At 38.8% G+C, this 20952-nt stretch overlaps 2 protein-coding genes across 6 annotated transcripts in view; one reads left to right on the forward strand and one right to left on the reverse strand.

Moving 5' to 3' along the window:
- The window catches only part of LOC139131739 (phosphatidylinositol-3,5-bisphosphate 3-phosphatase MTMR8-like), a 61586-nt gene extending 60777 nt beyond the window's left edge, over positions 1–809 (reverse strand). For both annotated transcript variants that reach the window (XM_070697942.1, XM_070697941.1), the window contains exon 1: positions 490–809. In XM_070697942.1, coding sequence (XP_070554043.1) covers positions 490–675 — 186 coding nt within the window. In that variant the 5' untranslated portion in view covers positions 676–809. The remainder of the gene's footprint in view (positions 1–489) is intronic.
- LOC139131741 (nucleoporin p58/p45-like) lies at positions 764–19940 on the forward strand. Of its 4 annotated transcripts, none has more exons than XM_070697945.1 (11): positions 764–900; positions 2047–2228; positions 5670–5858; positions 6844–7450; positions 7785–7850; positions 8593–8847; positions 9809–9927; positions 10385–10467; positions 13972–14170; positions 16574–16876; positions 17563–19940. In XM_070697945.1, exons 1-11 carry the CDS (start codon positions 800–802, stop codon positions 17700–17702), a joined length of 2244 nt encoding a protein of 747 aa, XP_070554046.1. In that variant the 5' UTR covers positions 764–799; the 3' UTR covers positions 17703–19940. The 4 variants fall into 4 exon arrangements, with proteins under 4 accessions (XP_070554046.1, XP_070554047.1, XP_070554049.1 ...); XM_070697946.1 differs by having other exon boundaries at positions 16574–16852; XM_070697948.1 differs by having other exon boundaries at positions 16574–16738.
- Positions 19941–20952: the final 1012 nt, after the last annotated feature.

The raw sequence follows: 20952 nt of genomic DNA on the forward strand, positions 1-20952 counted from the left end.
TATAGGAGTTTTTTGAATGGTATCCTGAAGCAGTATCAAAGATCTGCACATAAACAGAGGCGTGACCCTCGGCCTGCTACCTGTTCTATTGTATACTTGGTCATTTTGACGGTAACATCACTGTGTGTGCCTCTCAAGAAGGCACTTTACCAAGATACCCGGGGCTGCATCATGAATTACCAGTTATTCGAGGCAATGTATGAATCTGCTTGGAAGAGACCAACGCGAATTAACTTTGAATATTTCGCATTTGGTCAGAAGCTTTGTCCTGTACTATTTAATTGTGACACAAAATTATCTCCACATTCAATCTCAGGCCCAACAATAAATTGTCTGTACAATAATATACTGACAGGCAATTCACATCTAACAACGGGATCATAACATTGTATTTTAAGCAACATGCACTGTGCCGTGTGCGTACTCTCAGCTATTAAAAGATACATTAATGGCAGCAAAAGATTTTCCTTCCACTGATAAAAATCTCACCTTCGGTGTACGTATATGCTCCATTGCTTCAATTTTGATTTGTTCTACATCAAATCCGCCATGACACATCCGGGATACTCTTCCATCTGGGGCATCCTCGTTCGCCAAGTATAATTTGTCACCATCAAGAAGTACACTTTCTTGCGAAACACATCTTTTCATATAGACGTATACTAGACTATGCATATTCTTTAAGATTTTAGTAGTATTGTAGTTCCATAAATTAAAAAAGAATCTTATCTCTCATCAACTCAAGATGTCATTGGTATCTGCTCAGTTGAGCGAGGTCCAAACACAGATTTTTTCCAAAATGGCGGCGTTTAACTTCGGAACTGCGGCAACAACCGCTACTGGAGGTTTTGGCGGGCTAGGTTCCACAGGCTCTACTGGGTCGACTCTGGGAAATCCAGGGTGGGTACATTCAGAATTATTTGTCGCACTCAGATCCGTGGTCCTCTCTTTTCCTTCTTCTTGTAACCTGAAACGTCCAAAAACGAGTTAACACGTGTGGTTGAGACTGTCGGCTGTTCTCGCTGAGTGGACTCTGGAGATTCTCCTAAGTCTGTGCTGCGTTTTTCATAAGTGAAAATGATATGATGCGACTACGTTGCGTAAAATTCAAAGCATGCCTTACACATTGCTGAATGTAACCTAAACCGGGAGACACGCATATTAGAATATTACCAGAGATCGGATGACGCTGTCACTGTCAATGAATGGAATCTTCCAGGAAAGTTTAATGTACCTGTGTAGCGTGCTTGTGTCATCACGCATGAAAGTAGTAATTGTTACTTTACTTCGTGATACACCTCCTGTTAAAAGAACAATAACTAATTAAATACAATTTACATAAATTAAGTAAAGGATTCGCTCACAGCAGCAGTATTGCTTGTCGGTGTCAGCGCAGAAATGATCGTGTTTGATGTATGCACCACTCCACTGTCCCTCATCAGTGTCTGCGAGCAGAGACTGTGGAGGGACAGTGATGCAGAACATTTACAACACATCCCAGCGACTGCAAAAACGTTAAACATGGGTCCTTGGCCGCACCATGTTTACTAGTAATAGGACTGTTTTATGAAAACGTAAAAGTTTAAACGTCGAAGTCAAGTGTGACCTTTTCTATGTCTACATGCTTCATGATAATCACATGTCAAAACGTACATACCTGTTAATATGTTTAGATGCTTTTAGCAATGTTGTGTATGGCACTCTCATAAAACTTTGTAATTTTGAGCTAACAGTATATAAAGTTACAGTGAACCAGGCAAATCATAGGGATATTTTCTTTCACTACCATGAAAGTTTTTTTTGCCCGCCTAACTTGAGGCAAGTACAATAGCATGCATGCACAATACTCCATGCAACTCCATCTACTGTATATCACAAAAATATACTTTTAATTCTCAAGAGAGGCTGGCGATCCACCCATGACTGCTGTCTACATTTATGCCAGTTGATATTTTTTGCCTTAGGTAATAGTTAGAGTGTCTATTTATGTATTTATTTTTACCCACTAGCTTTATTAATGAGAATTGGTATTGTCTTATCTCATAGTTCTACAGCTTCAACTGGGGCTGGTGGATTTTCCTTCGGTACGACTACGACTCAAGCTAGTGGTGGTGCTGGTCTCCTCGGTGCTGCCCCTACATCATCAACAGCTGCAGGAGGAATATTTGGAGGAGCTGGAGGAAGCTCTCTCTTTGCCAATGTATCAAGTCTGTCTGCCCCATCACTTGGTAATTACATACTTATCCTGACATTTGTCAACAAAACTAATGTTAGCATGGTTGTAGTGAAGTTAATCATCAAAACCAATGAAGCAGTGTGCAACTGTTTTGATGTATGCTTTCATTATTCTAGTCCTTGGGATTAAAACACAACTCACAGAAAATGCCTTTGCCCGACATTTTTAGTTCGGGGAGGTGTAATATGTTGTCAAAGACAGGTTCAAGTTTCCTCATTGCTTGGCTAAATGACCTACTGCAGTAATTACATGAAATTGGTTCTTTTCTAGCAGAAAATTATTAGGGGTTATTACACGAAGTTTGGGCGATACCGTGTCGTATTCGAGTGATGTGTCCGTATTTTGACGAGTTGCGCAGCAACGAGTCAAAATACGGACACATCACTCGAATACGAAGCGATATCGCCCTAACTTCGTGTAATAACCCCTTTATCATACATGCATGCTTTGGTTATGACTGTTTTCCTACAGACGCTCCGAAATTAGCGACGAAATCAACTTGAAATCGACCTTGCTTCGTCCAGGCTGTACTTATAAAAAGTTGGCTGCTAAGGAGTGATGACAACCGTATCACTTCTTGATATTATTCCGCTATTGGGCCATTCCACTGCAAAGGAGGGTTTATGGAGCACTTTACAGCAAGCAATTTAAATATTACGATGTCGACACAGGTTTTCACAATTTGAAGAAGATTTATCTTTAGTTTAAATTGACGGTCGATGTAAAATATAGGCGGAAGTTCACAAAATGGGTGTGTTTTCTTGTTTTAAAACATAACCTCATCCCTGCGTGACAGTTATGAGGCCGCCAAAATCGGGTCAAGATACTCGCGCCACGCTCAAACTCTTATCGAGTATGAACAGCTTAGAGCACAGAGCAAGCAGCTCTACGACATCTATGAATGCACATACAGTGGATATAATACCCGTACCACTACCAGTCAGTTTATCTCGAAGAATTAACATGTTCCCAGACGTCAAATATCCGAATTTACCATCTCAGTAAGCGGATTAGTGAAACATGAAGTGAGTACACTGTATAAGCTGTAGTGTCGTAACTCGTTCGTGATTTGACTTTTGTTGCTGTACGAATAAAAGTACATTTCAAAGGTATTTCCGTCTTCTGCTCGTATAATTTCCTTCCTGGCTTGCCTAAATAGAACTAAACTTCCTTTAACAACCGAAGCAAAAGTTTGACTTTCCCTAGATGGCACATTGTATCTGAAACCCGCACCGCATCGGTGCCATCGGCCACCAGACACGATCATGACCTGTGAACTGACAGGTACAAATCGGAAATATCATGTGCACCTTCAACCTTGTCTGTCGCGAGTATTTTCAGTGCGGTTGGATTTTCGTGGCTCATTTAAGACTGTAAACGATGTAATTCACCGCCCAGATACTTAAGCTCATCAAAAGGAAACTTGTCGTAAACCGATTCTATCATGATGCTCTGTCAACCGATTTCTTTACTTGTAATGATACTTCCATGGTGTAATCTTCAGCAGCGTAGATGACACGAAAACACTGCACCGTGCACCGCCACAGGACCGCCCGTGAATTGACAGGTGTCGGCAAATTATACAAATTCTCAATACGTTTGTTTGTATGTTTTTGGTACTGTACTTGTGCCTAAGGCAATGCCCATGAAGTGACTGCAAACAACAAAATTTTGACCATATATCATAATGACGTTTCGGATTGTTATTTGTCTTATTCGCTCAGCTGCAGCTGTTTTATATGTATATACCAACGAAGGTCATGCATACAGCGAAGGTCACGCGTCCGCGTCGCTGTAAGTAGTTCGGTTACAGTGAAAATATAATTCGTATTTTCACTAGTTAAAATATGGGCTCATATCAGTACCGTCTGAACAATAGAAGAATGGCAATACAGGCATAGCATGTATGATAATATTCTGTACTGAAAAACGAATACATGTATAGAAGCTGCAACAGATTCAATTTTGAAATATTCATGGCGCATTAATCACGACATGATGCTCTTATCTGTTTATTCTGACTCTTGTAATTGAAGTCAGAGTTATGTTTTGGAAGCTGTCTATTGTATATGTAAATCAAAGGGTATTGAAGAAGAAGTCAAAAGTCTTCTCACACATGATCTCATCGCTAAGAACCCATTTTCATACATGAATAGGCCCTTAACACTAAGTGTCACAGTGTTTTATCAAAGAGCAAACGCAACAACCCCTGAAGTTCAACACTATGTAGCATATTCAAATAGTTTTTAGAGTCAAAATGAATAGTTCTCTTCATCTATGAATCTAAAGAAGTTACTTGACAAGTTAATCATCTGTAACATCTGGTAAACAGAAGTTGATGAAGAATAAACAATAAACAATATATGAGACAACATTGTGAAGAACCCTGAGTTGATTGCTTCAATTTCCAGTTGACAATTAAAAGGACATAAGCTGTAACTTGTGGCAAGTTTTACAGTATTTTGCTTCTGTATATCAACTACTGTGTCTGACCCTAATCCGATTGTCATGCTGAAATTTTGAGTATTCTTTTTGTCAAACACAACGTGTATGTGTGTAGTGATCATTGTTTATTGTTTACAAATGAATTCTTGTTTGGACTAGCTTGACTACACTTGTCAACAATAACAATGGAGATTATACTCATCTAGGTTGTATTGATATGCTAAATACTTGGCATTAAATTACAGTTTAGGGATTCAATGCAGAAAGTGTAGGGAAACCACAAAACAAAAGTTCTGAAAAAATAGCCAAAAGATACAGCTGATGGAGCTTTAAAAGAGGCTGTGTAAGTGTCCCTTTTACATAACCTTGGAATCCTGAGATAGCTGAATTCAACTAACTGCCATTCCCTCTCATTAATTTGAATTTTTCATGATCATACTGTATCATTTCATAGCTACCATTGGGTATATTTATTTACTGCTGCATGGAAACTGATTCTGTGCTTTGCTTTATTTTTGACTTACATTAATAAGCTTTGAACTCTAAAAAGTTTATGCCTTGGTTTTTATTTTGTGCTTCAAATTTAAGTTCGTCTATCATATCTTTGCGTGAACTTTTCACTTTGGACTGTAAGATAACATAATTTTATTTATTTTCCGAGGAGAAGCATGTTGGTCGTGCAGTGGATAATATTTGCATGGGTGAAAACATGACAGGTTATTCATTAGAGCGGGTAAAAGTTTATAGAGCATGATTTAAACTTCTGTTCAGTAATTTAAAATACATATGGTCAACATGACACTAACATTCACTGTGCAAACTTACACTTTTACTGTTTTATTTGTCAAATAAAAATTAGAAGTTCGTCATAACCATGGTCCCTCTATGATGGAGGGACCGTGTCATAATGCTTACGGCTGCATGGGCTCTGCACTTTTTAAAAATTTTAGTTTACTGTTTGCTTTTCGTTCATCTTATTATTTTCCAGCTGGGAGACCCACCACTACCACTTCCACCAGTTCAGGTGCTGGGCTGACCGCTGGTGGAAGTACAGGTGTGGCAGCTGGCTCAGCAACACAACTAGCAGCATTGGGCTTAGCTTCTACATCAAGCAGAAAGACTAGCTTACCATTAGGTCTTGGCTCATCTGCTTCCACTGCTGCCACAAGTCTCACGGGTACACTACATCCTTGTATTATTGGCATACACTAAACTTGCTTTCCAAGACACTTGAAAATAGAGTAAATAAGGCCTATGTAGTGACGTACAGAGTATTACTTTATCATTGTGTATATTGAGTAAATTGAAAGGAGAAATGTCACACTAAATCAACCCAGAATTCTCTCTGAATAATTGTTTTCCGCCCAGTTGTTATTGCCAACACAGTCTTCATGACAAAGCTATCCAATGTCATCCCCAGTAACGATTAGGCAAATACTTACCATTGTGATACGATGGCAATTAAAGTGATACAGAGAAATATTGATACTGCACTGTTTGATGGAAAGCCTGATTGTGATTCAGAATTTTTAATTTCTATCAAAGCAACTGTAAAGCAACTGTAACTTATCACACTATCATAATACAGAAAACTCAAATGTGGGAACTGCAGCAATATTCCAACAAAAAATACAATTCACAAGTGAAGGCTCTCTCTATCCTCAAACCAAAGTGCTAGAATTGCGTGCACTTTGCTCTGTAATGACCGGGTACATCTTATTAAACTGAAATTTATTCTTGTCACGAGTTACTTGAACACCATTCGACATCCCATAGGTGTAATAACTTAAACATGATACAACATACTTTCAGTCACTATAAATGTTCCTTGAAGTGTAAATGCTCAGTATTGATGAAGAACTTTCTAAAGTTTCATGTCATATCATGTTCATCATGGTCCATCTCAGCCCATGTATGGTTTCTTCCCTTTAGATGTAATATTGAATGTTAGGATGAGCAGATGTGTAACAATGAATGAACTGTAAGATTTATTGGCATGATCACTCAGAAAATACAGAATTAATTGAAATTCTTTATTTTAATGTGACAAAATACAGGATATTTGCAGTATGAAACTGAGATATGATCTCATGATACATATTGCATCCTTTGCTCTTCCTTCCTGACTTTCTTACATTTGTCCCTTCGTCTTGCATGAATAGGTGCAACACCTGCTGCGACTCAATCTAGTCTCACACTGGGTGGCACTGGTCTAGGAATAGGAAGTACGTCCAGCTTTGGAACTGGATTGGGACTGAATCTCACTACAACAACGGCAAGCACTGGACTGAGCCTTGGAGGAACAACCACAACTGCCTCTGGACTAGGTGGGCTCAGTTCAACGACAACTAGTAGTGGACTGGGCTTAGGTGGGCTTGGAACTTCCACAGGTGGACTAGGGCTCAGTGGGTTGGGCACATCAACAGCCGGTACCGGGCTCAGTTTGGGTGGGCTGGGCACAAGTAGTACTGGAAGCACTGGCTTCAGCCTTGGTGGAGGGCTCACCACGACCTCTGCTGGTACAGGACTTGGCTTGGGTGGGTTTGGCACCAGTACCACAGGGACAGGGCTTGGGTTGGGTGGACTTGGAACAACAACAACATCAAGTGGGCTCGGATTAGGTGGGCTTGGCACAAGCACCACAAGCACAGGCATTGGACTGGGTGGACTGAGTGCCACAACGACCACAGCAAGCAAAGGGCTCGGAGGAGTTGATCAAACCTCAACAACAGCTGCATCAGGAACTGCAAGCACAGGAGACAAAAGCAGGTAATGTATTGTGTGGATTTGGCAATCAGTTCCCTCTCATGGCGATTTATATCATACATGCCCCATGCACCTCTCAAGATGAATAAGAAGCTTATCAACCTGACTGTGGTATATTAGAGAGAAACATTAGCTGTGAATTCAGGTACTAAATGTGAAATACAAAGTATCAAATGTGTATTGAAATGAAAGATATGGACAGTGGACTACATAACAAGCTTTGAAGACACTTTTGAAAACATGTTAATTCTCTTCATCATTTTGTGTTTCAACAATTGTAAGCGTATGTTCTATGGGGTGTTATCTTACATGTTCATGCACTTTCCACACCTAACAGTGACAACAAAGCCTTGAAGGAAACTGCACTACCTGACCCTATCAAAACAGATGTCCAGGCATTCAAGTAAGTCCTCTGCAGTCTTGCTGTTTCCAATGTTTTGTTTCCCTAACAAGACTTCACTTCCTTCCCTTTTATTTCCATTGGATTGGCTCAACATCTAGATCAAGACATTAAAAGGAATGTTTTTAAAATTGCATTTTATTACATGCCTCGATATGAGTGCAAATCAGTGCATTGATTTGAATTGGAACATCCAGGGAATTAGCGTGCCGTTTGAATGATGTGCTGACCAATTTCCATGTTTACCCAGTGCTGTAAAACCCTTCGACGTTTTCGATGTCAGAGTAGATGTTTAACGCTAGATGTAAAAGATCCATGTGTGCACTTCTATTTTGATTTTCGTTAAAATCCACTTGCTGCAGGTCGATAATGGTAAAATTGTTTGAGAATGCCCTGCATGTAGCTTAATGTCATATATCATTAACTGTGAAGAGACATGTAATAAAAATATTATTGCCTGAATACATGGGTTTATGTGCCCTCGTAGCATTCCTAGCATCGGGCAAAATGTCACCTGCTCTCGGGCACATAAACCCATGTATTCAGGCAATATAATATTTTTACATAGTACACTAGTGTAAATCATTATCACAATTTTGCTTCTGAGATTTTTGCTCTTTGATTTATTTGACTGAGAGAAACAATACTACACATGAGTGCACATGTTCGTCCCAAATTTTCTTCCAGTTAACGAGTGTGAAAATGTTTCCAATTTCACACTTTCATTCTAAATCTTTGAATGTAGGGATTACGTCAGGAAACAGAAAGAAATCAGAGAAGAGAACTCCAGGTTCTCGTCCAAGCCGATGATGAAAGTCCAAGGAGAGATCTTGGGTATCAGGCAAGCCCTGGCAGTGGTTTCCAATGGTTTGCAAAGGAATACAAGTGCCGTTCACAAGCTGAAAGAAGAAACATATCAGGAACTAAGAAATGCTGAGATCGCTCAGAGAACCAAAGAAATCCCACTGGCATTGCAACTAGAAAATTCCAAACCAGCTGAGTGAGTATTGATGAGCAAATAGATACATAAATCAAACTATTGTAATATCTCACTTCCACCTGTCATGAATGACTTCCACCTTTTTGTATCAATCGAATGAGATCAGACTGTTTTCAAGTTAAAGAGAGAAAGCCTTTGTCTCCAGAGACTAATGTTTCATGTAGCTGTTAATGTAATAACACTATAGATTCAAGCCCACCAGAAATTTTCCAAAGTAAATTGGATAGCAGCACATGCAATATATCCTTTCAGTAGGGTGAAGTTACTGAAACTTGCGAGGTCTCAGGCATGCAGCAGTGACTTTATACTGGTAATGCAGTATAGCGCCCTCTTGTGACGAAGTAATCTGAATATACCATGGCTCATGGACATCTTGTTCAGGGAAATTAAAAGGAAGAATTGAAAAAGTTAATCTCATAGACAAATCGAATAAAAAAATGTTTGCTTCATCTTCCTGAATGGAAAAATATTTGCTGCATCTTCTGATCACATGATTGTGACATACATACAACAAAAGCTAGTTTTACTGTGTAGAATAAGTTAAAGCAGGAAACTGTTGCAAGCATCTTTATAGCTTCCTCATTCTTAATTAACCACTTAGATCACACAGCAGTAATGGATGTATCATCAGCAGGTCCACTTACACACAGTGTAGTACCAAAAGAGATCACAAGCACAGCCTCTATTTACAGTAATCCAATACCCAACCTTTCAGTTACTGAATAATTTATCAGTCCATTGGGCCAGCCCATGAACTTGTACTGGCAGGGGCCGTGAATTTTTCTTGATGGTTTTACTCACCTCTTTTCCATTTACAACTACAAAGTGTATGTAAGCCCCATGAAGGGTCAAAGGGTTTAGGAAAAAATAATGTAGTAAAAGGCAGTTATGACATACGATAGTACAGTGTGGAATATGTTGCATGAACTTTAAATCAAGTAAATGAATTATTTTTATTTAGATATTTCCAGCGGCTCGTGGAGGATTTTGAAAATCAAATGCAATTATACAGATTACAGATTGAGGAACTTGAAAGCCATCTAGGTTCACTTGCACAACCTGTTGGATATACACCTCAAGGTAAGGTAAAACTTGACCTTATCACAAGGATCAAAAACCAGTCAAAGTCATTCACTATCTTACTATGTAATTATTTAATCATTCTGAAATGTATCTTAGATGATCTCAAGATGTTTGTTGACTGTACATGTACATTGTTAAATCAAGCAAAATACATGCATATGTGTAGCATAGACGACCATTCTTTATGGATAGGTAGGTGATAAGTTGTTTGATCAGTATGAGGTGGACTAGCCCTGTATACTGAAATATCAATATACTGAAATTTCTTATATAAAACTGTAAATTTTGTATTTCTAGTTCAAAAAAATAGCTTCATATCAAAATCAATTTTGTCATTTAATGTTTAAATCATAAAAATGCATGGTGTTGGTTTGGATACTGATATACAATAACATCAACATGAAAAGACAGGGCAATTATTGAGCATCATATTTTTTACTTCGTTTATTTCCAGAATTGTCCATAATAATATTCAGATTACATGAGACCTTCATCGCAATAGCTGCACAGCTACAATCAGTACATGAAGCAGTCAAGGCAAGTTTTTGTATTTTGTTGATCCAACTTCAGAAGCAGATGGCTTTTTTCTTTGTTTCTTTGGGCATAGCCTACAATAGACTTGGTTCAAGTCTGTGATTTGCGAATGTTTGAGTGGGGTAAACGCGATGATTTGTGTTCTGTTTTAATGTGGAACGCGTGAGTTGTGTGAACGCAATGAGTGGGGTGAACGCTATACAGTGGAGTTTCTCCTGGAATCACAGACTTGGCTTTCTTGCATGATCTGCATTGCTATGAATTATTTATGAGATGACTTTGTATTTACTGATCTACTATTCATAAGATTACATCATCATATTTGGCACATTGTTACCTTTCGATCCCCCAAGATATGTGCATAAAACTCACATGGTGTTGTTGATAAAATGTCGAGTGCGATCACTCCCACTAAAGTCAGCACAACCTCTGTTCATCACCGAAAACGTAATTGAACCAGCCTTCCGCTACGCAAGTCATATCAAAATTTCTTGTCGCACATGTACACAGCTTTCAGTCTGTTCAGTCCTCTTTCATTCAACTTCTAGGCTTGCTCCTTCATTTGAGCAATATGTGGAGGAGATTTCAATAAGTACAGTTTTAGCCTGTTCTCTTACGTGTCCGAAGCGATGAGAATCAGAACAATGTTGGCGAATTTGAACGTCAGTGATTTACCGCTCCCAATTACGAAAACATATTTTCCCTGAATATGACTTTCGACAACTTCTCTCATGTAATCTCACATGTATGTGCGATGGTCAACTGATCAGTTTTAGAAAACGCGGTCGATGTGCGAACTTTATGCCATATTAGCTAAGCGTGTAACGTCCTCGATGTTGAAGTGGATGCATTCTCCTTATCGGCCAGAAGTCCAAGTCGGTGAGTCCGGCGGAAACTAACTCACGACTGCGTAGACTCAAAGGTAACTCATTCAATCGCTAGGAAAACCTGGCCTGGACTGCCAAAATTCCAAATACGTTTGTATGAAAAAGGAGAGACACATGAGAAACTACTGCAAATGATTTTATTTTTAGAAATTCACCGACTTGAACCAAGTCTAAGCCTACAACAAACTGATGTGGCAGGTCCCGGAGAGACAAAATAAATTACATCTCTGCTACTTAGCTTACATGGCAGTTTGATTGTAGTGGTTGTTGAAAGACTCACTTTGTTATTGTGCTCGAATATGTAGTTTTGACTTGTGGATAAGATTCACTGAAATACATCAGGTTTACTTTTAAGACTCCATAAAACGTACGCTTGCTTGTATAAAACCCGTTGTAGACAATCTGGTCTTGTTTCAGAGAGAGTCTGAAATTGCCACTAAAGCTCCATTAGATGTGATTCTTGAAAAAATATCTGTAATTTTTGTTGTGTTTGTACTTTCCAGTTCTACTCCCAAGTCATATCAAAATGCAGACTATTCATTTTATCAATACAACCTGTATGTGCATTGTGTATAATGTTGTTGTGGATAATGGGAGCATGACTGCATCACACATTGTACAAATGAGTTTTGTTTGCCAAGCAAACACTTGTACTTTATCTAACAAAGGGGGAAGATGATGAAAACATAGATGCTTCCTGGTATAGAAATGATGATACGAATATCAAAAGTTACATTTATTGTTCCAGTATTATTTAGTACAGATTTTATGCTAAAACTGACCATTTAGGGATCTGAAAAACCATTTTCTCATCAAAATTGAAAACTAGGGCCAGTGGGTTTATAAGAGATACTGTAAAGGGAAAGCCACATTGCTTTTTCAGATAAAAATGTTTAAACAGAAAGTTACAGGACCATGGGCGCACAATAGGGGAGATAACTGATGACGCAGCTATTTGCATACAATGGGCGGGAGTTTTTGAATTCTCATAGCATCGCTTTGACTGTATGATAAATTTGAATAATCATGATGGGCACTTTCGTGACATAAGCAAAGAGGGGTCAAATAGTCGTACAGGGAACACATTTTGAAACATATGCATTCTCCGACAAAAAGCGAAAGCTTTTTTCAGTTTATTTTCGACTCAAGTTTAGTCGCCATATATTCCAGACATCATATGTAAGAGTCAATGAAAATGAAAGCCTGAAACATGACAAAATTATGGGATAATGGGACCAAACACGAGACCTGTGATCAGTAGCGTAGCTTTTTTACACTTGTATAGATTTACCATAATCCCGCTTTTGTTGGGGAAGTTCCTGTTAAAGCGAGCGAAATTTATTGTCTGAACCATTTTCCTACTTGTGTCTGTGTTCCTTGAAAAAAAAATAATGAGTTCCAAGCATAGGAGATTCAATTGTTCAGTCAATAATATATCATTTATATGATCGCATTATTCTTTGTGCTGTTTCTCGTTATGTTAACTCAACCTTGCATAGAATGTGAGCTCGTTAAGTGGAGTTACATCAAAGTATGATTGATTATCACTGAAATTTCAATGTACATACACAACAATAAAACAAAGGGATGAGAAAAAGTCCAGGAAAGGCGCATGGCACTGTCCCATGGCACTGATGGTTGACCATCATTATCTGGCCTAATGATGTGACTGCAGTCATATTTACCAACTTGGGACATGATTGCAGTCGTATTTGCCTACTGGGAACTTTCCGGGAGGTTTGCCTTGCTCAGTTTAAAGGAAGTAATTATACACCAGGCATTGGTGCATGAATGATCCAAATTTCCTGTTTTTTGTACAATTTTCTGATAAATTGTTGACCCATGGCCTTTTTATAAAAGACAACCTTAAAGATTGTAGCAAGTGTTGGGCTAGCTGTTCCTTTAACTTTCCAACCTCACTACATAATTGTCTGTACCAGGCATAGCATAAGACAAGGAAATGTCATGTATCTGTTTTCTTAAGATATCCATAACACATTCTTAAACCTTAAACAGTTGTATGCCAAACCTATGTCTAGTATCTAAATGTAGTTTGAATGTTAAATCAGGCAATATTTGAACACGGTGACTTTTAAATACTTTTTGTAAATTGTTTCCAAATTTTACTTCAGTAGCTGCACAGAAGAAAATGTTTAAAATGTGTAGATATCAATAGGAATCAATAGCACAGTGGAAGTTGCGTTATGGGTGGGGGAGGGGGGATTTCTAGAATATCTATAATAGCATTTCAGTTGCTAAAATCTAACAAAAGATTCACCCAGAATAGCAGAATATTAACGACATTAATACAATGTAGCTTCTGAAATATTAGCATTTCTGCAGTGTACATTGGTAGATTTTACTAAAGTACTTCAATATTAGATGCTGTGACTGCCATTGGCCATGCAACTATCACAGCGACTTCAGTCACCCTTACATGTATATCACTGTAGTTTGGTCTTGTCCTGTTATTTTAAATGGTAAAGCTGGATCTCTGAACGTGAAATCAGGAGTGAAAGTGTTTTGATAGTTGCTTAGATTTAAAGGCCTTATATTCCTGTCTACACTAATTTGTAAAACATCAATCATACTCTTCAGTGACTCAATGTGTCTCTTACAGGCACAAAAGGAACACTATTTGAATTACAGAAAAATATTTCATGGCGAAACAGTGGACATATTTGCTGAAAGGAAAAAGGCAGCTGAGACGCGGCAGAACCTTCCGAAAGAAATGTTAGGACCAGCTCCGTTTGACAGCATGTCAAGTGCTGCAGCTGCTGCCATGGCAACGGCGATGACAGCAGCCCAGAAACCTGGAGGTGAGTTGTCATGGTTACTGTCACCTTTGCTACTGATGGCTTGCAGTGTTTATGGTTGACGGTTTATGTGTCTTGGAAATAAAGTTATCAGAATCATAAGAAATGAAACTACAGTGAAACCTGTCCAAACAGAACCCTTTTCCCAGTCCCATTCCATCAGAACTCTATGTTAAAAGGACTTGTATAAACCAAACACCTCTCCAAACCGAATGATTTTCTCAGTCCATGAAGGGTTCGGTTTAGACAGGTTTTACTGTATCAAATTTCACATACTTAGTTGGTGCAAACTTTGTACTTTTGTTTTTCAACCTGTCTTTCACAGTGTTTCATCTAGGCTGCGCGATTGCGCGATTCCCCCTCTTTGGTATACTGCGCGCCGCCAATCACAGCTAGAAGGGGCGACCCATCGCGCACTGCACTGAGCTGGCTGGAAAGGCTGCTATCATGGGTGTCACACTTTGATGCATTTGACCAGTTATCGGCACCTATTAATCATGTGGCAACGGGCATTGTATAGTGTTGCAATAACATTTACATGGAAGGGACTAATTTTAGTTTGATTTTGATACTTATTGAACTGCTTCAATAAATTGTTGTTGAAACAAAATACCACGCGTAAATTTCCGTACGCTGATTTTGCATATGAAAGCCTGTCAGGCAGTTGAGAGTTACGTTCACAAAAGTTCGTTGCCCTAGCCTGATAAAGTTTCTGTGTCACATTATCTCTGTACGATTGAGAAAAGGAGACAAACTGAAGTTTTTATGCATCGTATGGATGTCCATAACACTCTGAAAATAATTCTGATAACAAAATTGACACGAAAATTTGGACTTTACTGTCACAGAAACGTGTTCAGTGCAGACTGCATGCAATGGAAGTCACAAGCAAGATGTGGTGTCAATGGGTCCAGTTTTTGAATTCAGTGAACAGACACTGACTTATTTTTCGGGGCAAATAAACCCTAAAGTTAACTGTCGGTGACAACAAACCTTTCTGTTTGTTATTTTCACGTTCTAAAATGACTGAAAAAAAGCAACTGCAGCGAGTCTGACATCGAGAAACTCCGCATTCAAAATACAGCAGTCTAAGGTCCGACCCTCTAAGTTGTTCGTTTTAACTCTCCTGAGTCTGCATACAAAACTACAAGACCAGCTAGGTCACTAGAAAAATACAGCTAACTGGTTTGTATAGAGCAATGTTGATCCAAACTTACAGTAGTGAGGGATGATAAGCACAGTAAAATGTGACAAACAAGTACATTATTTTTTCAGAAGCTACAAAACATTCCTTTATAACCAAGAGTTTTTTCTTGCTTTTTGTAGTGCAGACAGTTCAGTGAAAAATAAAAAAAAAATCCCTTGAAGGTACAGTGGGAATGGCTAACTGTTGTTAATTTTTATGTTTGAATGTACATTAAGCCCTAAAAAAGCAAACATACAGAATATGTACAAACAAACATACAGAATATTTTAGCATACAGAATATGCTACAATTTTTTAAAGAATGGTAATGCTTATGAATATTAATGAGCTGTCCACTACTCTTGGAAGCCCTATACATTCACAACAGTGATACGCAAATTTGTTGACTTTTAAAAATCTTATAGAGGATGCGGTGTTTGCAGCCAGCAGCTTGGATTGTGTAAGCAAGTCATTTATGGCTTGTAGTATGTATAACACAAGTAACATCACTGCAACATTAAAACGTATGTCATTATATGTCATTATATGTTTCAGTTAAATCCCCCCCAAAATTTTAAATCCCCCTCAAAAATTCCAGTAAAAGGGGACCAATCCCCCCTGGTGTAACATCCTAGATGAAACACTGAATTCAGAATTAATGCAGTGCATGTGATGGCATGAAATGTTAAAATGTCTGCGTAGTTTTTACACTTTTCTGTCTTGGAGAGAAACGATGCACAACTTTCACTACAGTGTTTTTGTTAGGGATGGTAAGCAGGTACATGTTAGCAGGGTTGTCCAGTCCAGTCATGTTACCAGGGTTCCCTGGTATATCAATGCAATCAGACTAGGAGACAGCAGAAATGTTACCAGGGTTTGCCAAGTCATTAACCAATGTTTCCTAACCTTAGAAAAAATACTGCTATAGAATTTTGAACTCATTTCTTTGCTGATGATAAGCATGAAATTCATCATCATGTGACTGTAGTGTTTTTGACAAATTCAAAGCAAACATTACTGGTACATTGTATCTACAGTGACCTATCATTTTCAACTGACCTTTGACTTGCAGTGACAACTTTAAATGTTGATTCATTTCAAGAGTTTCTGTGTTGTAGTCATCTATAAACTATGGAAATGTTGATTTCAAGGTCTGACAGGTTGCAGTTTGTGCCTTTTTTCCATCTCAAACTTTTGACAATGAATTTGCAATCTAAACAGGTGCAACAGGACTTGGTGCAGGGTCAGCATTTCCTGCTGGGTCGGCATTCGGAGGAGGCTCATTTGGTACAATCCTTGGAACCGGACTTGGAGCAACAGGACTAGGGAACAAGGGACTCGGCAACATTTCCACAGGAGGTCTAGGAACAGGCCTAGGAACAGCAGGTACAACATTTGGCGGAGGGAGTGCTTTTGGAGGTACCAAGACGGCTGGATTTGGTACAAGTAATCTCGGTGGGAGTTTAAGTGCGGGACCAACCACCGGATCAACATCTTTTGGTGGGTTTGGTACAAACACCACGGGTAATTATGCATTGCCTTGTAAGCTATCACTAGCTCACAGTCAATGTGTATGTACTTGTCAGTTTGCATGACGCAAGAAACCCAGTAGTATCTAGGTATCTGTAACCTCCAAATGACCAGATGCACCATTGATCATCTGTCTTTGGATGATTGGTGGTGCATCTGTCAATTACTAACAAAGCTATCTTGTAGCATAGCCATTCATCCATTCCCTCTTAAGGTAGTATGCGCCTCAAAATTGACAGTCTTATACTTTTTGCTCAAACTTTTCCCAAGGAAGCTTTCAACCATTCTCTTTCAAAAGTCAAGAATAAAATAGGGAGTGTCTGTGCAAGTTTCGGTACTATGGAAACAAATTACCTGAAATTCACCAATATTTGAAATTCAAAATGGCCACAGTACCTGTGTTTATGTAGTGGGTTAAAATTAAATTTTCAATTTTCACAAATATGAAATTGAAAATTTTATTTACACCACAAGCTGAAAAATGAGCCCACAGAAGCATTAACTCAGGAAAGTATTGTAAACATTTTAGACTTTCATATAATTGCTGTCCCTGAGGCACATTCTACCTTAATATAGATATGCATGTTCGTTGTCGGTGTATAATGTATAGCTGTATGTGAAGCCTTACATAGCTCATTTCAGTTTCGCTTCAGTTCAAGTTGTTTTTGTTTTCTCCACAGTGCCTTCATTTGGAACTCCCGCTGCGTCGACTGGTCTGGGAGCATTTACTGTGGGAGCAAGTACCACAGCCACACCATTCGGGGCTGCCAAGCCTTTCACGTTACAGAAACCGCCGGCAACCAAGAGAGGCAAGAAATAGCACGTCAGCCTGTGCACAGATCAAAACAGGGAAAGTCTTCTCGTGAAGTTGACTCATAGATGATGTCAGATATACCAGATGATATCAGAAACAGTTGGCAAAGTGACCATCTGGGTTATTGTAGTATCAGCAATTGTATGAGGCAGGCACTGAGACAGCAATTGTATAAGAAAGGCACTGAGACAGAACTACCTAGCTGTCAAGCACCAGAAGGGAGACTTTTAATACTTACTAACTGAGAGTCACACGCTAATGAGACAATGGTGTGATTTTTCCGCTAATCATGCTCCACTGGGACAATCAGCTGGCACATGGGTAACAGCATGACAATGAGCATCCCCAAAAGGATTGGCTCTTTAAAGATAACTCACAATGAGCACTCTACGTGCTAAGTTTGTTGCTGCTTTGTGATAAGGAAGCGTTGGACAGAAAGAGTGTCTGTGAACTTGGGGTTTTCTATATGTATCCACAGTCAGTGCTGTTTTCACTTTCATTCAGGCATTTGAAATTCAGATCATACCCATGTTCATCATTGTCAACACAGCCTTGTTAACAGATATCAAAGAATTGTGTTGTAAGGACATAGAGTCCCAGTTAGGCAAGGCTAAAAGACACTAGGCCCGTGCCGAGCTACAGTACAACTCAACACTACCCTAAGGGGTACATGTATGTTTGTACATAATATCTTGATGAAAGGCACCCTCAGACAAGCCCTGATGAACACCATAAGGCCACAAAGAAGACGGGCAGTGTGTACATCAGGTGTGCCTACAGTTGTGCCTTTATTCTTCCTGCATTGAACCATATTTAAGCTAGCTTCATGCAGTGTTGTTAAGATTGTTTGATTGGCAATACTTACATTGCTCTTTTAGTTTCACTCTGCAGTGATATCACCCATCTTCATGTGCTAATCCTCATCACTGGCAGTATCGCAAGTGTTTCCATATCATTCCCAGCCTGCTGTAAAAGTCCTTTTAGTTTATCCTTCACTAGGATTTTTCCATGTCCAACTGCGTAGATGAAAACATTTAGTTTAGACAGGAGAAAATCATCAAACAAGGTAAAGGATTGGATCGGTTACAGACACGGCCAATAAGAAAATTTCAAAACTTCAGTCTTGTTTCACTGACACCACTCATATTTTGGCAGGCATTCATAGCTTAATGTTTCATCGTATTAAAGTGAAAGGTGCAATGGATAGTGCTGTAATGCGATCCTCAGTTTCATTGGACGAGAATAATTCCAGAGAGGTAAGTCAGAATTTTGAGATCGCAGGTGAAAGTGCACTCATATTCAGCTGCCAGAAATGTATCTATCAATCATGGTCTATGATAGCAGGGATCGTCAAAGTAAAGTGAAGGGAGGATTCCAGCACGCTCAATTTGGAGAGAATATGACACCAATCGATTAACCACTAATATGTAGTTCCACCCTATTGTTTCCCATGCTAAAGAGGGATTTCAACAGGCCAAAATGGTTGTGATCACTGTCAAAGTTAAGTGTTGGCCTGAATACTAATGATCTATCTTGTGTGTATCCTGTGAACATCAAATTTTCACTCTAGCAGTGCGGGTCTGGTCATTATTTGACAAGCTGCATCTGAAACAGAACATAAGTCAAATGAACAAAATATCATGAGGACAGGTTGGCTCATGGGCCCATGCAAAGCTGTAGTGTACAATTCAATGCTACCCTAGGTAGTACTTGGTTGTATTTATTCATCATTAAGAGACCCTTTGGACAAACACAGATATCCATTGTAAAGAGGATATGATGGATTGATTGCCCAGCATCGTTATCTTGTCACCACTCTGATGTAAACTCCATCTAGATGTGCACTTTTCTAGTATTAGAGGGGAATTGTAGTATATCCTCTTTGTTTTTGCAAAGCTTTCTCTTTTGTTTTCCAATTTTTAAGTGTCTTTGGATATGAAGGCGTGAGGTCAATTACAAGACCCCGTGTCTTGATGTGTAAGAAATTGCTAAAATATTTTGTTGAATTAACAATTTGCTAACTGGGAATATTTTGTACATATGTGTAAGCTGCTGTTGTTCATGTCAAATCAAATAATTTAGATACATCATGGCATATTAAGAAAGTCTACGTCTCTATGGGAGAGGATTTTCCAATTAAAATTTTTACACAGGATTAAGTAAAGTGCTTACACATGATGTACAGTAATAATATTTCTTACTTTCCACAATGTTACCCAGTACAATAAATATTTTTTATACAAGCGTGTTTTCTATTAGTGATTCTCTTTTCAAATCGACAAAGGCCACTCACTTGGTGTTCTTGTCGTCCCTGCACAAAGTGTGGCTTCCCTGAGCATCATTTTCATGGCTTTACAACTGTATCATTGTCAGCCATGAAGGACATCAAAGAATATATATTGGACAGTGTGCCATTTCACGACATTCTTACTCGAATTCAGATAATGATGACATGAATTAAGGAAATTAGTTTTTTTTCTCCTCCGATTCATTTGCTTACAGAGCTAGCTACCCAATGCTGGTATTGATCACTAAATCACCAATGTCCTTGGTGTTTTCAGTTATGGAAATCTGATCAAATGCCAAAATGCATATTTTGCAAAGTCAGTGTCCTTGAATTATTCTGATCATGGCCACTTCCATAAAATGTGGGGTTTCTTACAACTCGTCTTGACAGATATATTTACTTTTAGGAGTGCTGTTCTATGCATGTTGCCAAAAATAAGATGGCTTGTGTTATTCTTTGGACCTGCAGTTCATACTGGCACGTTTTTCATGGCCACATTTTGCAATTAACAGCGAGACAACAACTTGAAACTCTGCTTTTCTGAACTCTGCGGGTGAGGCGGTAATTGCAAGTATGATTGCCAATTATTGAAATATTGTAAGACACAGGTTCCCACCCACTGAGATTGATAATTTGAAATGAGTGTGTGTAGGAAGGATGGACCTAAAGGAGGCACCAGTAGTTTGGCTTTTTTCCAAGATTTGGTCCTATGCTTATCACAGGTTATTTTTGATTGTATAAGATGAAATGAGACTGCAGTGATGAATGAGTATATGTGAGTGTGACACTCCTCTAGGCCTCTAACTGAGAATATAAGGCTTTGAGTCTTCTGTTACAGAAACTTTAATACTATTATTAGTTTATTATACACATTTAAAGTCTGGCTGTTCCATTTATACTATTCTGAGTGTCTCAATATTCTAGATTGTCCTACGGCCTTTCCATGTTGTAACACTACATTCTGTCCAC

The sequence above is a fragment of the Ptychodera flava genome, chromosome 4 (assembly GCF_041260155.1).
Source record: "Ptychodera flava strain L36383 chromosome 4, AS_Pfla_20210202, whole genome shotgun sequence".
NCBI classification, from domain to species: domain Eukaryota; kingdom Metazoa; phylum Hemichordata; class Enteropneusta; family Ptychoderidae; genus Ptychodera; species Ptychodera flava.

Bases quoted from the DNA above. Each gene is read 5' to 3' on its own strand.
- LOC139131741 (XM_070697945.1), top strand. From the start codon at position 800: ATGGCGGCGTTTAACTTCGGAACTGCGGCAACAACCGCTACTGGAGGT. The intron at 2,229-5,669 runs GTAATTACATAC...ATTATTTTCCAG, and splicing joins TCTGTCTGCCCCATCACTTG to CTGGGAGACCCACCACTACC. The intron at 5,859-6,843 runs GTACACTACATC...TTGCATGAATAG, and splicing joins TGCTGCCACAAGTCTCACGG to GTGCAACACCTGCTGCGACT.